The 14390-nt window shown below is 38.2% G+C and overlaps 1 protein-coding gene across 50 annotated transcripts in view; it reads left to right on the forward strand.

The window, feature by feature from the left end:
* Positions 1-14390, forward strand: part of HNRNPC (heterogeneous nuclear ribonucleoprotein C) — a 75213-nt gene that overhangs the window by 32946 nt on the left and 27877 nt on the right. For 24 of the 50 annotated variants that reach the window (XM_012521106.4, XM_058293802.2, XM_071214060.1 and 21 more), the window contains 3 exons: positions 7322-7599; positions 12307-12382; positions 13040-13087. In XM_012521106.4, coding sequence (XP_012376560.1) covers positions 7359-7599; positions 12307-12382; positions 13040-13087 — 365 coding nt within the window. In that variant the 5' untranslated portion in view covers positions 7322-7358. Of the gene's footprint in view, positions 1-6071; positions 6180-7321; positions 7600-12306; positions 12422-13039; positions 13088-14390 lie in introns of those variants that run through there. The other 26 variants (XM_012521103.4, XM_058293797.2, XM_023585700.3 and 23 more) reach the window with 4 other exon arrangements.

Consider the following 14390-nt stretch of genomic DNA (forward strand, 5'->3'; position numbering starts at 1 on the left):
CATCTAGGATCACGTGTTGCATTGAATTGCCATTGTTTCTTTAATTGCCCTTTTTTTGTTGTTGGTTGTGGGAACATATTTGCAACTTTGCCATCACAGTCACTCCCAAGCATACCATTCATTGGTATTAATCATATCCACGGTATCATCATCACTCATTAATAAAACTTTCCCATCTCCCCAAAGAACTATACCCACTGTGCTTTTTTTTTCTTTTTTACCCACTTTGCTTTAACTCCCCTTTCTTTCTGCCCCTGTAAACCTAAACACTCGTTTCTATCTCTTTGAGCTTATGTATTTTCCAATATTTTCTTTGTAATTATTATGGGACTTGAGCTTAACATTCTAAATCTTAACAATGTCGTTGGCTTTGATACCAGCAAGACGTCAGTGGTATATACAGTCTATTTCCTTACATCCCTCTGTCCCCCCACCTTTGTACAGTTCTTCTCACAAATAACATGTTTATACATTGAGGTCAAGACCGATTCATCATTATACTTACATATTTTTTGAAGATTTATTTATTTCTCTTCCCATTCCCTCCATCGTCTGCTCTCTGTCCATTCGCTTTGTGTTCTTCTGTGTCTGCTTGCATTATCTGGCGGCAGTGGGAAACTGCATCAGTGCTCTGTGTGTTTGGTGCCACACTCCTGGGCAGGCTGTGCTTTTTTCATGCGGGGTGCACTCCTTGTGCATTAGGCACCCCTACGTGGGGTTGACCCTGTGTGGCATGGCACTCCTTGCACGTGGCAACACTGCGCGTGGGCCAGCTTACCACACAGGTCAGTAGGCCCTGGGAATCCAACCCTGGATGCCTTCCATATGGTAAATGGATGCTTTATCAGTTGAGCCATATCTGCTTCCCCATCATTACATTTAATACATTTGCCTTTGAAATGCTCTAAGAAGTAAAAAGTGGAGTTACAAATAAAAAATGAGTACTGGAATTTATATTTAACCATGTCTTTACTCTCACCAGAGATTTTTATGTCTTCATTTGGCTTTCATCTGTGGTCACTTGTCCTTTCCTTTCAGCCTGCAGAATTCTCCTTAGTATCTCTTGGGGGATTTGTCTAATGGTGATAAACTCCCTCACCTTTCATCTGGAAAAGTCTTAACTCTGTGAGTTTTAAAAGACAGTTTTATGGGATATAGAATTTTTTTTTCCTTTTTTTTTTCTTGCTTTCATCACTTAAATATTGTAGTCCCAGTACCTTCTTGATTCCACGGTTTCTAATGAAAAATCAGTACTTAATTTTATTGATGCTCCCTTGGACATGTTATGTTGCTTTTTTCTTAGGGCTTTCAAAATTTTTTGTTTCACATTTGATGGTTTTTTGTCTTGTATGTACCAGGTCTGGTCCTTCTCATTGATGTTTTCTAATGCTTCTCTTTTGCCTAGGTTTGTTTCTTTGTATTTTGTAATCCTTTGTTGGAATCTGGGCATTTTGGTGTTTTAATGTGTTATTGCTAGATTTTAGACTCCAAAGCTTTTGTTCCTTAAGCCAGTTTAAGGAGCTTTGCTGACATGCCAGGAGCTAGCAAAAAAAAGAAAAAAAGACCTTTCCTAGTTTTTGCAGGGACCTACCTGAACAGGTGATCCCTTTTACGGCTTATTTATATAGTGAGTTTAGAGAATAATTCCAGGTCAAAGTGTAGAGCCATCCCCAAATCTTATTTTTATGCTTGAATCTTGGGCATGCTGGTGTTGTCCTAGAAATTCCCCATTTACAAAGTTCCAGATCTCTTCCCTAGTAGAGTCTCCTCATGCTCTGGAGCACTGCCTTGCAGCCATCTTTTGCCCCAGGCAGTGTGTCATGATTACTACCTCATAGGGTCACTTCGTGACTCCCCCCTTTCTTCTGTCCATTCACTGGGGTGTGTTCTTTTGTGTCTGCTTGCATTCTAGACAACACTGGAAATCAGTCTCTTTTTGTATGTCATCTTGCTGCGGCAACTCTCTGTGTGGTGCCACTCCTGGGCAGGCTGCACTTTTTTTTCGCATGGGGTGGCTCTCCTTGTGGGGTGCACTCTTAGCTCATGGGGCTCCCCTACACAGGGGGCACTCCTGCATGGCACGGAATGGCACTTCTTCTGCACGGCATCACTGTGTGGGCCAGCTCACCACATGGGCCAGGAGGCCCTGGGTCAAACCCTGGACCTCCTATAATGGTAGGCAGGTGCTCTATCAGTTGAGCCACATCTGCTTCCCTCCAATAGTTTTTTTTTGTAGGAGCCCTGGCCAGGGCTTCTAGAGATTCTACTATTAAGTAACCTTTTTCTTGAGTAGGCACTTGCCTGTTACTGCAATCCTTTAAATATTTTCTGGATTTGGAAAAGTTGTTCCTGCCAGTTCTTGCTGGTTTTCCAGGCTTTTGTGAAAAAAAAAAAACAAAAACACCCAATGTGAAAAAAAAAAAACACCCAATAACCAACCTACATGTTCATTGCAGAAAATTTGGAAAATACAGAAACCCTAAGAAGCCTATAATAAATAATATCCACAGGCAACAACATATAAACATATAAGCACTGTTGGGCATATTTGTCCTTGAGCACATATTTTATTTGTAGTTTATGTTTCCTGTTACGTACAAGTTTTTATACTGCTTTATTTTTTTTAAGATTCATTTTTATTCACACACCCCTTTCTCCAACCTTGTTGGTGTGATCATTGTCTGCTCTTTGTCCATTTGTTGTGTGCTGTGTCTGCTCATCTTCTCTTTCAGGAGGCACTGGGACCTCTCTTGTGGGAAGGAGGCACCTAATTGCTTGAGCCACCTTCGTTCCCTGCTCTTTTGTTTCTTATGTTTTTCTTGCGTCATCTTTGTGTCTGCTTGCCATGGCTGTCTATGCCAACAGCTCACTGTCTTTAGGCACCAGAACGCCATTCCCTGCTTTGTTGTGTCTCTTATTAAGTTTTTCTTCTTGTGTCTCTTGTTGCATCAGCTTGCTGCCTACCTATCGCTTTAGCTTGCTGTCTTCTTCAGGAGGCATTGGGAACCAAACCAGGGACCTCCTGTGTGGTAGGCAGGAGCCCAGTTGCTTGAGCCATACCCGTTTCCCACCCTACTGCTTTTTGACAAATATTTTATAAAGACAGTTGCTGGTAATTCGAATATTGGTTTTGTTAAAAAGTTTTTTTACATAACTGCATGTAGAGTATTATTAGTAAAGAAACTGTTTTAGATTTGTATAAAATGCAAAAGTTGATACATTCTGCAACACTTAAATCCATTACTTCTTTGAGACTACATTTTTAGATAAATACTGGTCAGGGAAGTCCCTCCCATTTTATTATGCCTTACCATTTATTTATTTATTTACCCCCCCCGCCACCCCCCCCCCGCCCCGGGTCTATTCTCTGTGTCTGTTTGCTGCGTCGTCGTCTTTGTCCACTTCTGTTGTTGTGAGCGACATGGGAATCTGTGTCTCTTGTTGTGTCAGCTCTCCGTGTGGGCGGCACCATTCCTGGGCGGCTCTCCTTCCGGGGCGCACTCCTTGTGCGTGGGGCTCCACTTGTGCGTGGGGCTCCACTATGCGGGGGACACCCCTGCGTGGCATGGCACTCCTTGCGCGCATCAGCACTGTGCATGGGCCAGCTCCACACGGGTCAAGGAGGCCCGGGGTTTGACCCGCGGACCTCCCATGTGGTAGATGGATTCCCTAACCACTGGGCCAAGTCCCACTTTCCATCATTTATTTTTTCGAAGTAAGGAGAATTCACTCATTCTTCACCCTTCACAGAATTTCTCTAAAGGATAAACTTACGACTAATGAGGTAGCCTCATTACTCAGAAGGTCTGTTCCATATCTGTTAGACTTTAAAAAAAACTATGTAATGAGTTGTTATAAAGCAAAAGTCTTTGTAACTATCATTCAAGCCAGGAAGTAGAACTTTCGCCTGCCCTGTGGAATTGTTCTGTGACTGCCAGAAAAACTTTCAGAAGTAAATGGAGTAGTACATTTAAGGAAAGAAAAATGTTATCCAAGGATTTTTATATCCAGCAAAGCTGATGTGCAGGTATAAATACAGGCAATCTCTTAACTAACACACAAGAACCGAGTGACTATTGTTCCCTTGAGTTAGTAGTAATTTATTAGGGACACTTGACAGCAAAATATATAAACATGATGGAATTTAAATATTTCAAAATGACAATGCCCCCTGTAGCCAGGGGGTCAAACATGAGTCTAATCAAGGCTTTGGAGCTAGCTGCCAGTTTCTGGAAGTCCAGAGGATAGACAAACATCTTGAACTATATGAAATCTGGAAAATCCACACTCTGAGAAACTAGTATCAAATGCCCTGGATTCTTCAGCAGTTTAATTGATATGTATTAATAAAGCATGCAGTTTATGCACAGTATACAGTCAGTGGTATTTGGTATAATCACATATGGTACCTTTATCACTTCAGTCATTGTTTAGAACATTTTCATTATTTCAGTAACAATTTTTAATTCTATTTACAACAATCTAACACACTGTGTCCCTTTTAGCTATATTTAAATATATAAATCAGTGTTGTTAAATACCTTCATAATGTTGTGCTACGGTCACCACCATCCATTTAGTTAGTTACCTAGTCACTTTGTTTCTATGTGGGCATTTAGAGAGATTAAAAAACTATGCTGTTACATTCTTCCAGGAGCCTTAGATCTATTTCAGTAGTTCTTGGCATTTAGGTTATGACCATCTTTCTTCTTTTCCAGAGACCTCGCAAATAAAGGCTAGTAAATACCATCTGAGATCATCTGGTGGTTTCTTAAATCTTTGGGAAATATATTTCCTTTTCATTAAAGTTTTTGTACTGCAGTATCACTAGAATGTAAATTTCGAGTACATGTTTATCAGTTTGTCCTCTGAAGTGGCCCTCATTTCTTTTGTAGTGACTGTTAAATTAAAATATATGTATGTATTAAAGATACTTAGATTACATAAAATGTTAAATAAAAAATATAGGTGATTCCTATGTCCCTCACTACCCCTCCCACATTTTCCCACATTTATATAACAGCATCCTTGATTACTGTGGTATATTTGTTAAAATTGATGAACACATTTTGGAGCATTGCCATATTGGATTATAGTTTACATTGTATTTTACATTCAGAGTGTTAATTCCTTAGAAGAACATATTCCTGGGAGTGGGTGTTTGTGGGTGACCCTCTCCTGTTCCCATATCTTGGTTAAATACTTAACAGAATAGATCTTGAAAGCCCTTACATTGCTGTAGCTAAATGTGACGTTTGAATTATTTTTCCTATATTAAGTAATTAATATTTCTTGTAGCAAATATCGAAACTGCATATAATCACAGAAAATGAAAAGCATATCCTTGGGAGAGGAGGAAGCTCAAATGGGAAGCCCTAATGGCAAACCCTGCTCTCCACGTACGAGATCCTGGATTCAATTCCTGATACTGCCTAAAAACAAAACAAATAAAAATAACCCAGCTCTCATTGGGGAGCAGATATAGCTCAGTGATTGTTTGCCTGCTTCCCATGTATGAGATCGTGGGTTCAATCCCTGGTATCTCACGTTAGCATCTTTAAAATTTTTAAAAAACATGACTGAAAAGGACGAATACTGTATGATTGCGTTACTAGGAACCAAATATATGTGTAACATATGATTCAAAAATAATTTGTGTATATCCAGTGCATTTAAGGAAAAAAAGTAAATCTAACAAATAGAACCATAAAATGTCTAAATAAAAACTATCTGGCTGGCTGCCAGCCTTTCAAATGACATTCAATGGCCAAGTAAGCCCTAATAATCCTAAGTATTGAATTCTCTTTGCATCTAGATTGACACTAGTTACAACCATCCTTGTGAGAATTGTAATAATAGCAAAGGTTAGAAGTCAAAGGTTAATACCTGAAGGCAGGTTGTTGGGCAGGTTTCTGTCTTAATTCTTCTTGGGGTTCACAGGATTTCTGCCACTGCAACTTTGCAACTTTGAGTTAAAAAATTGTTGGTTCTCAATGGCTACTCTTTCTCTTGATTGCTTAACCAAAAAAAAAGATTCAGAATGGTTGAGTTTCTGTTTCTATACAAATTAGAAATCAAGATAGAAGACAGAAGACAGATTTTCTTGGATTTCAGAAAGGGGAGGAGGCAAGCAATTGTTACAGCTTTTAAACTAGAACTGCCTCTTAAATGACTGTCAGGTTAGTAGGGGTACAGATAACATACTGTGTGTTTATAAGGTATATTAGAAGACATTTTTACATAATGAGAACTAGTCATGCGTCACTTGAGGATACTGTTTGATAACTTTTTTGACTTGAGGTTCTTCAGTACCTTTCAAAGGGACAAGGGTGAAGTATCTTAAGGATGTTGCTGTAATTCTAACTGGTCCATCTTTCAGCCCTGTTCAAGGTTGGGGGTGGGGTGGGAAGCTAAAAGATTGTTAGGTAAGATTATTATAGTAAATTTCCATGTAGTTATAACAGGATTGAGTTTGTATAACCTACAGAAAGTTTTTGTTTTTAAAGTGTCTGAGGAAAATTGTGTTCTCTACCTTTCTTCTCTTGTTTCTCTTATGATCTATACAGTTATCCATCTAGCTATTTTCATAATCACTATCCAGTATTATTAAATGTTCTTACATTCTAGGTCATCACGTCAAACTAGGTTGAGTCATTGTACTCTATAAAAAGATGATGTTGATAAAGTTATCTGCAGCATATAAGTAATTTGAAATAACCTAAAAATAGATCTGTCCAGAATGAATTGGTTCTATTATGTTTGGAGGCTGGAATGTCATTTTCCACATTTATCCAGTTAAAGATTTGGGATAGAACTTGGGGTTTTGTATAGTTTTGGGGGAATGTGTGTGAGTCTCATTTTAGTAAAACCCTTATGCAGAAAGATGTAGCTAATAATTATTGATAAATAGTAAGAAATGGGTAGCATGACTGTGAAATTGAAGACTTAAGCAGCAATTGATGAGAATTTTAGGGGGTCCTAGTCTGTTTTAGGATGTCAGAATATGAAGTGTGGCCACTTGGACATAATGTCCAAGAGGATTGTGTTGCTAATAGTACTCTAAAATATACTCTAGAGTAAGAATACTCTAAAAGAAGGATTTTTTTTCCTTGAGAAATGATACCTTATTGCAGCTGGAATAGTTTAGAGAGGATGAAGTTGGATTCTTTAGGGATAAATTCATGGGCACTGGTCTTCGTATAGCAATATACTTGATCTGCTTCATTTGCTGCTGCAAGTTGAGTCATACTGGCTAAAAATAAGAAATATCAGGAAATTTGATTTTAGCGTCTGTTCACCTGAATGCATTTTTTTCTTCCAGGTTTTGTGCTTTGTGACAAAGCTTATCATCAAACACCATGGCCAGCAATGTTACCAACAAGACAGATCCTCGCTCCATGAACTCCCGTGTATTCATTGGGAATCTCAATACTCTTGTGGTGAAGAAGTCTGATGTGGAGGCAATCTTCTCAAAGTATGGCAAAATTGTGGGCTGCTCTGTTCATAAGGGCTTTGCCTTTGTTCAGTATGTTAATGAGAGAAATGCCCGCGCTGCTGTGGCAGGAGAAGATGGCAGAATGATTGCTGGCCAGGTTTTAGGTAAGATCTGGGTGAAATAAATTGTTTTCATTGATGTAATTCAGCCCTGATAGTTTTTTCTCTTTTTCCATCCATAAACTTGACAGTCTGAAATATTTTGCATGGTTGTGGCTATGACTTTTAAGGTTATGTGTAATGTGTTGAAAAAGGGTTCTATTTATTACTCCATTTCTCAAAGTAGAAGCTGAATAAACCGTAGTTGGCAGACTTGAGTAAGAAAGATGTAGGAATAATATTTCTACATTTCTACATGTATCTAAATGCCTGTGTCCATACTTTTCACAGTAGATTTAGGAAAGACAGTATAGTTTAATCATGGATGTGTTCTGGAGTCAAGATTGCCTTCCTTCCTCTGCAATCAGACATGCTGAAACCATTGATGGAGCTTTAAATTTTCTCATGTGTTAAAATGGAGATATAATAGTACTTGAATACTTAACTCTTACTTGAGGCAATCATTCTGTACATGAGAGGATTTGGATTAATTGAGAGGATTAATTGAAATGACTCATGAGATTTTCTAGTATAGTCCTAATACATTACACTCAAAAGGGTTGCATCTGCCAGTAATATGAACCGTGTATATGTTTTAAATATTCCCCAATAAGGGTACTCTTTTGTTTAAACTTTGTAAAATGAGATCTGAACTGTTTTAAGGTAATGGTTTAGATTCTAAACTTTTGGGGAGATTGCATTCCCAATTATAGAATAATTATATATATATATAATAGAATATATATTATATTATATATATATTATAGAATAAGTGTGTTCCATATAATTTTAGAATTTCATAGCCATGAACAGTTTACTAAATCATTGTTAACTTCTGGTATTACTGCCCAGAGTCACAGTAATTTGATAGAGGTTATATTTTCTTGGTTACTTTCACTTAACTGGTATAAACATTGGGGAAATTAAAGGGTTTTTAAGTGAAGGCCATTTCTTTTTGCTTTTTATGGATTAAATAAAAGCACAAATAGCCTAAGTTCCATATAGTTAGAGAGAGAGAGGAAGAATGACTAGACTAGTTCTGTAGTTAATGTTGCTTTTACAAGTTCTTAACAAACTTTTTAGATTTGTAAAGTTTACAGCAATTCATAATTAATGAGGTTTTTAAACTTTTTTTTCTCGCCCTTTGCCCACCCCAACCCGGTTGTCTGTTCTCTGTGTCTGTTTGCTGCGTTGTCTTCTTTGTCCGCTTCTGTTGCTGTCAGCGGCACAGGAATCTGTGTTTCTTTTTGTTGTGTCATCTTCTTGTGTCATCTCTCCGTGTGTGCAGCACCATTCCTGCTGCACTTTGTTTCGCACTGGGCGGCTCTCCTTCCCGGGCGCACTCCTTGCGCGTAGGGCTCCCCTACGCGAGGGACAGCCCTGCGTGGCATGGCAATCCTTGCGCGCATCAGTACTGCGCATGGGCCAGCTCCACACGGTTCAAGGAGGCCCGGGGTTTGAACCACGGACCTCCCATGTGGTAGATGGGGCCCTAACCACTGGGCCAAAGTCCGCTGCCCTTGAAACTTTTTTTTGAAGAGCCCTGTGATACTATGAAAACTTCATTTTGCTTTGGGCATTTTTAGAGGAGTTTGTGTTCAGTTAATTTTTGAAAAATTTATTTCTCTCCCCTTCCCTGCCCCCCAGTTGTCTGCGCTCTCTGTCCATTCACTGTGTGTTCTTTTGTGTCTGCTTGTATTCTTGTCCGCGTCACCTGAAATCTGTCTCGTTTTGTTGCATCACCTTGGTGCTCAGTTCTCTGTGTGTGTGGCACCATTCCTGGGCAGGCTGCACTTTTTTCGCACTGGGCGGCTCTCCTTATGGGGCGCACTCCTAACGCATGGGGCTCCCCTATGCGGGGGACACCCATATGTCAGGGCATTCCTTGCACGCATCAGCACTGTGCTTGAGCCAGCTCATCATACGGGTCAGGAGGCCCCTGGGTTTGAACCTTGGACCTCTCGTGGTAGGCGGATGCTCTATCCATTGGGCCAGATCTGCTTCCCTCAAATTTTTTTTTTTCCCCTCAGTTTTTTAAAATGCATAATGTATATCAGTTTTGAAGTCCAACTCATGATTGATCCTCCCTTATTGTCCTTTCTTCAGGCTGGAGTGGTTTTATTCCCTTTTAAGTATTACCATGTTGATGTTTTGAGAACTACTTTGGAAATTTGGTGTATATTTAGTGACTTTCATTCTGCCTGTATTGTGGCAGCTTTTATTCCACCTTGATTGAAATGAGAATTCTGTGTAATTTGTATTGTACAATCAGTGGTATTGGTATAATCACTTAGTTGTTCATCACTTCTGTCATTATTAAAGCATATTCATTATTTAAATAGTAATAAACAATTTCCTTTTTAAGTATTTTATTTTTTTTGCTCCCCCCATCCCCAGTTGTTTGTGGTCACTGTCTGCTCTGTGTCCATTTGCTGTGTGCTGTCTTTGTCTGCTCGTTTTCTCTTTAGGAGGCACTGGGAAGTGAACCCAGTACCTCCCATGTGGAAGAGAGGTACTCAGTCACCTGACACACCTCAATTCCCTGGTTTATTGTGTCATCTTGTTGTGTCAGCTTGTTGTGCCTGCCTGCTGTGCCAGCTTGCCTTCTCCAGGAGGCACCGGGAACAGAACCTGGGGCCTCCCGTGTGGTAGGTGGAAGTCCAATCGTTTGAGCCACATCTGCATCCCAGTAAGGGCTTTTAATGATGCAAAACACATGGTCATTATTACAGCTACCAAAATTGACAAATTCCATAGTGTCACCTAATAGTCAATCCATATTCAGATTTCTTCCTTGTGCCTCAAATTTAAAATAGCTTTATTCAGACCAGAATGTAATCCATGTTCACATAGACATATCCTATGTCTAAACCCCACCTTTTGAAAGTTCATGACATTTAATTTGTTGAAATCTTTGTACCACTTGCTACGTTTTGTACTTGGTTGATTCTGATGTCATGTAACTTTTTTCCTGTCCCTTTTTTATGTACTATTGTTCGATTTTCAGTAGCACTGTCTAATAAAAATACAAGGTGAGACGTACGTAATTAAAAATTCTTCAGTAGCGCAACTTTAAAGAAGTAAAAGGTGAAATTTATTCTGATATTTTATTTCACCTGATATACCCAAAATACTGTCATTTCAACATGTAATCAAAATAAAAAATACTGAGGCATTTTTTACTTTTATATAAAGCATTGAAATCCGTTGAGTGTATTACACTTAAAGCCCAGCTGAATTGAGATTAGCCTCCTTTCAATTGCTTAATCACCACATTTGTCTAGGGGGCTTCACTGTATTGTATCATGCGGCTCTAGAGGCTTGATTAAATTCACGTTCGTTTTATTTTGGTGAAAATACTTCATTGTGAATTCCCGTATTTTGTATTGTGTCAAAACAGGTCTAAGATGGTTGTCCTAATTTTAGGGATTTTTAAGAATGGTTTGTGGGTTTAGGTACATCCTGATATAGCCATTATAAATTCCCCATCAGATTTTCCGTTAGAAGTTGTAAAAGAGTGATTTATTTCTTAACCTAAATCTGAAATTTTCCACTAGTTCGTTTTAGTAGGGATTATTTATAAATAACAATCTGGGTACTAAGAGTGTTCATCCTCTGTACCGTCAGTGCAGGTTTTTATTTAACTTAGCATTTTAAAAACAATTATTCTTTTTTTAAAGAACATGTATTCTTTATTGGTATCATCAGAGTAAGTAGCTGGCAGCTCTGGTAGATGTTTTAAAATTATATTGGGGAAGCAGATGTGGCTCAAGCATTTGGGCTCCTTTCCACTGTATAGGAGGTCCAGGGTTCGATTCCTTGGGCCTCCTGGTGAAGGCAAGGTAGTCCTCTTGGAGAGCTGGCACAGCGAGATGACGCAAGAAAAAGACACAGGGAGAGACAAGAAGACACAGCAGACCGGGGAGTTGAGGTGGTGTAAGAGACTGAGCACCTCTCTCCCACTCTGGAAGGTCCCAGGATCTGTTCCCGGTGTCACCTAAAGAGAAGACAAGCACAAAAGAACGTACAACAAATGGACACAGAGAGCAGACAACTAGATTGGGTGGGGAGGAAGAAATAAATAAATGTTTTAAAAAATGATACTGTATATGGAATCTAGGATTTCCCCCGTTTGTTTCTTTATTTTTCTTATTTTTTTTTTGTGGGGAGCGGGCCTGAAACTTTCCTAAGCGATTCATTGTCCACATTCTTAACAGCAGTTCTTATTCTGGATGTTTTAAGTACTGTACTGTTGAACTAACCTACTTGTGAGGGGAATAAAAATTGCCTCTGAGGGTTCCATGGTTTCAGCCATATCAATTCATGACTCTGAAGTCATTGGTTATTTCTAATATGTTTGTGTGTGCTAATCATTTAAAATGCACTGACCTTCGGTTGGAAAGGTGACTCTTTAGTCATTGATAACTTTTCTCCTGTGGTAGGAAGAGTGAACAGCCTAATAAGGAGAGTAAAGTGAGAGTAAAGTGGGAGTTGCAGGTAAAAGATAGCAAAGACAAACTTAGCGTATTATGTATGATGGATCCTTTTGGTACAGAACTGAATGCCATAGAAATGGAAGAGAATTTTTAATAAGTGAAGATAAAATACTTTGTTAGAACCATTGATGTATGACTATACCCTGCAAATGTTGAGAATTTTTTTCTCCAGAGTTATTAAAACTTTTGTTTTTTTTTGTTTTTTTGTTTTTTTCAGATATTAATTTGGCTGCAGAGCCAAAAGTGAACAGAGGAAAAGCAGGTGTGAAACGATCTGCAGCGGAGATGTACGGGTCAGTACCAGAACACCCTTCTCCGTCCCCTCTACTCAGGTCCGGAACTTTATTATTTATAACTGCATTGTGTCCATCACTGGGCATCTTCTCTATCTGTTTTCTGGATGTGGGGAGGGTTAAATATAGTTTATTTAATCTATGTAAAAGTAATTTTGCTTTATTAATTTTGTATATTTTAATATGCCTCCTTTTTGCCCCTATTTCCCAGAGAATTATTAGACCTGAGATTTGCTATTAAATGCTAGTTTGGTATTTAAAACATAAGTTGAAATCCTTCAAGAGGATTTATTTTTGCTTCTGAGAAGCTGGGGAATAAGAAACAAGGGAAGGGGTATTTAAGAATGTTTAGTTGACTGTTGTATTTTCCAGTGTTCCTATTCTTTTAGGTATTATGTCATGTGTTCAAATTTTATCAGTTTTTCACCTGAATTAACAATTTGATTACTGTATGTCCAGTGGCCTAAGGTGACAGCAATCCTATTGAGAAAAAGAATTCCAAACTTAGTAATTTGTTAAGTCATTGAGTAATATTCCAAGCTAATCTTGTTGATCTATTTGTTGTGATTTGTTTGGCATGGCTTTTTTTTTCCCATCTGTTGTTGTATCTTGACATCAATACCTCCAAGTTAATCTTTTTCGGTATTTATTTTTCAGCTCTTCTTTTGACTTGGACTATGACTTTCAACGGGATTATTATGACAGGTACGTTGAAGCAGTTTTATTTTTCCTATTCTGTTAAAACCGTACAGTAACCATTTTATCTTCCTGTTTTGTAGTAATGAATTTTCCTTTTTGTATTAATGAACAGTAAATGTGTTTTTTAAACATAGTTTTCCTCCCAATTGCCAAAACAAAAGTTGCCTCCCTCAAAATCAGCAGAGGAAGGGTGTCATTTCTGTTGATTTCAAAGAATTTGTTCATATATTTTCAGGGCATTGGTGACATGTCCATTCTTTTTTGTACTACTGATTTTCACTTTTTATTCAGTTGTGGCTTTAATTTGTAGACCATATTAAAACAAGGACTCCCTGACTTGCCTTATGATGAAATTGGATGCATCAGTTATTCCATGTTCTTGCCCTTATTTCCCTGTTATATACTTAATTTGCCACTTTGCTTGGCATTGTAGGAGAATATAGAAAAACTATTTTATAAGACCCCTGCTTTGAAAATCCTATAGTCTCTTTTAGCAAACCAACTAATACAAAAATAGAATATGGCAACCATATCCATTTAAATCAATGCATTAAAACAAATTGCTCTAAGAGTTTTAAGACTGTTGTAGATTGGGAGGTGGTGGTGGAGCATTTCTGAAAGGCCAGGGAGGTTGGCATAATGACTGATTACTTCTTATGCCTTTATATCAGTCCTAGAGCTTGTTGGAGAGTCATGAGGAATGAACTGAGAAAATGTGTGGATAGGACTGGGTTATTACAGATGGCTTTGATGGATTTAGACCTAATGCTGAAGGAGGAATTTGTTATTGGGGATGGGAATGATAGGCTAAAAAACTACTAGTATCACATTGGCATACTGAAAACTAGTTTTCATTAACCAAGGAAACATTTTCCTAGTTTGCAGCTTTTAAAATTATGTAGTATAAAACGGTCATTGACTTATGTATTTATTTGATAAACAATAATTATATATTTTTCTTTGCTTTTTTTCACGTTAGAGTATTAGGATTCTGATGATTAGCATTTTTATGTTATTACTGTATATAAATCCAACTAGAATTCATCTCTGCTTTTGGTATAAATTAGAAGCTTCTTTGAGAGGAAATATTTGAGCTGAGTTAATCCATCATCAAAGCAGTTTGGGAAAGAGATTTAAGTCAGCCAATAAACATCATGTGCACAGACCTGAAAATGTGTTAGGTAAATGCCAAGCTGCCATTAATAGTCAAAAGAAGACGACTGGAAAGATAGTTTGATACGCTTGGCCTTGAAAGCCAAATTAAGATTTTTGTGATTTGAATCTTCTTACTGTGTCATCAAAATGAATA

Source organism: Dasypus novemcinctus, chromosome 3 (assembly GCF_030445035.2).
Source record: "Dasypus novemcinctus isolate mDasNov1 chromosome 3, mDasNov1.1.hap2, whole genome shotgun sequence".
NCBI classification, from domain to species: domain Eukaryota; kingdom Metazoa; phylum Chordata; class Mammalia; order Cingulata; family Dasypodidae; genus Dasypus; species Dasypus novemcinctus.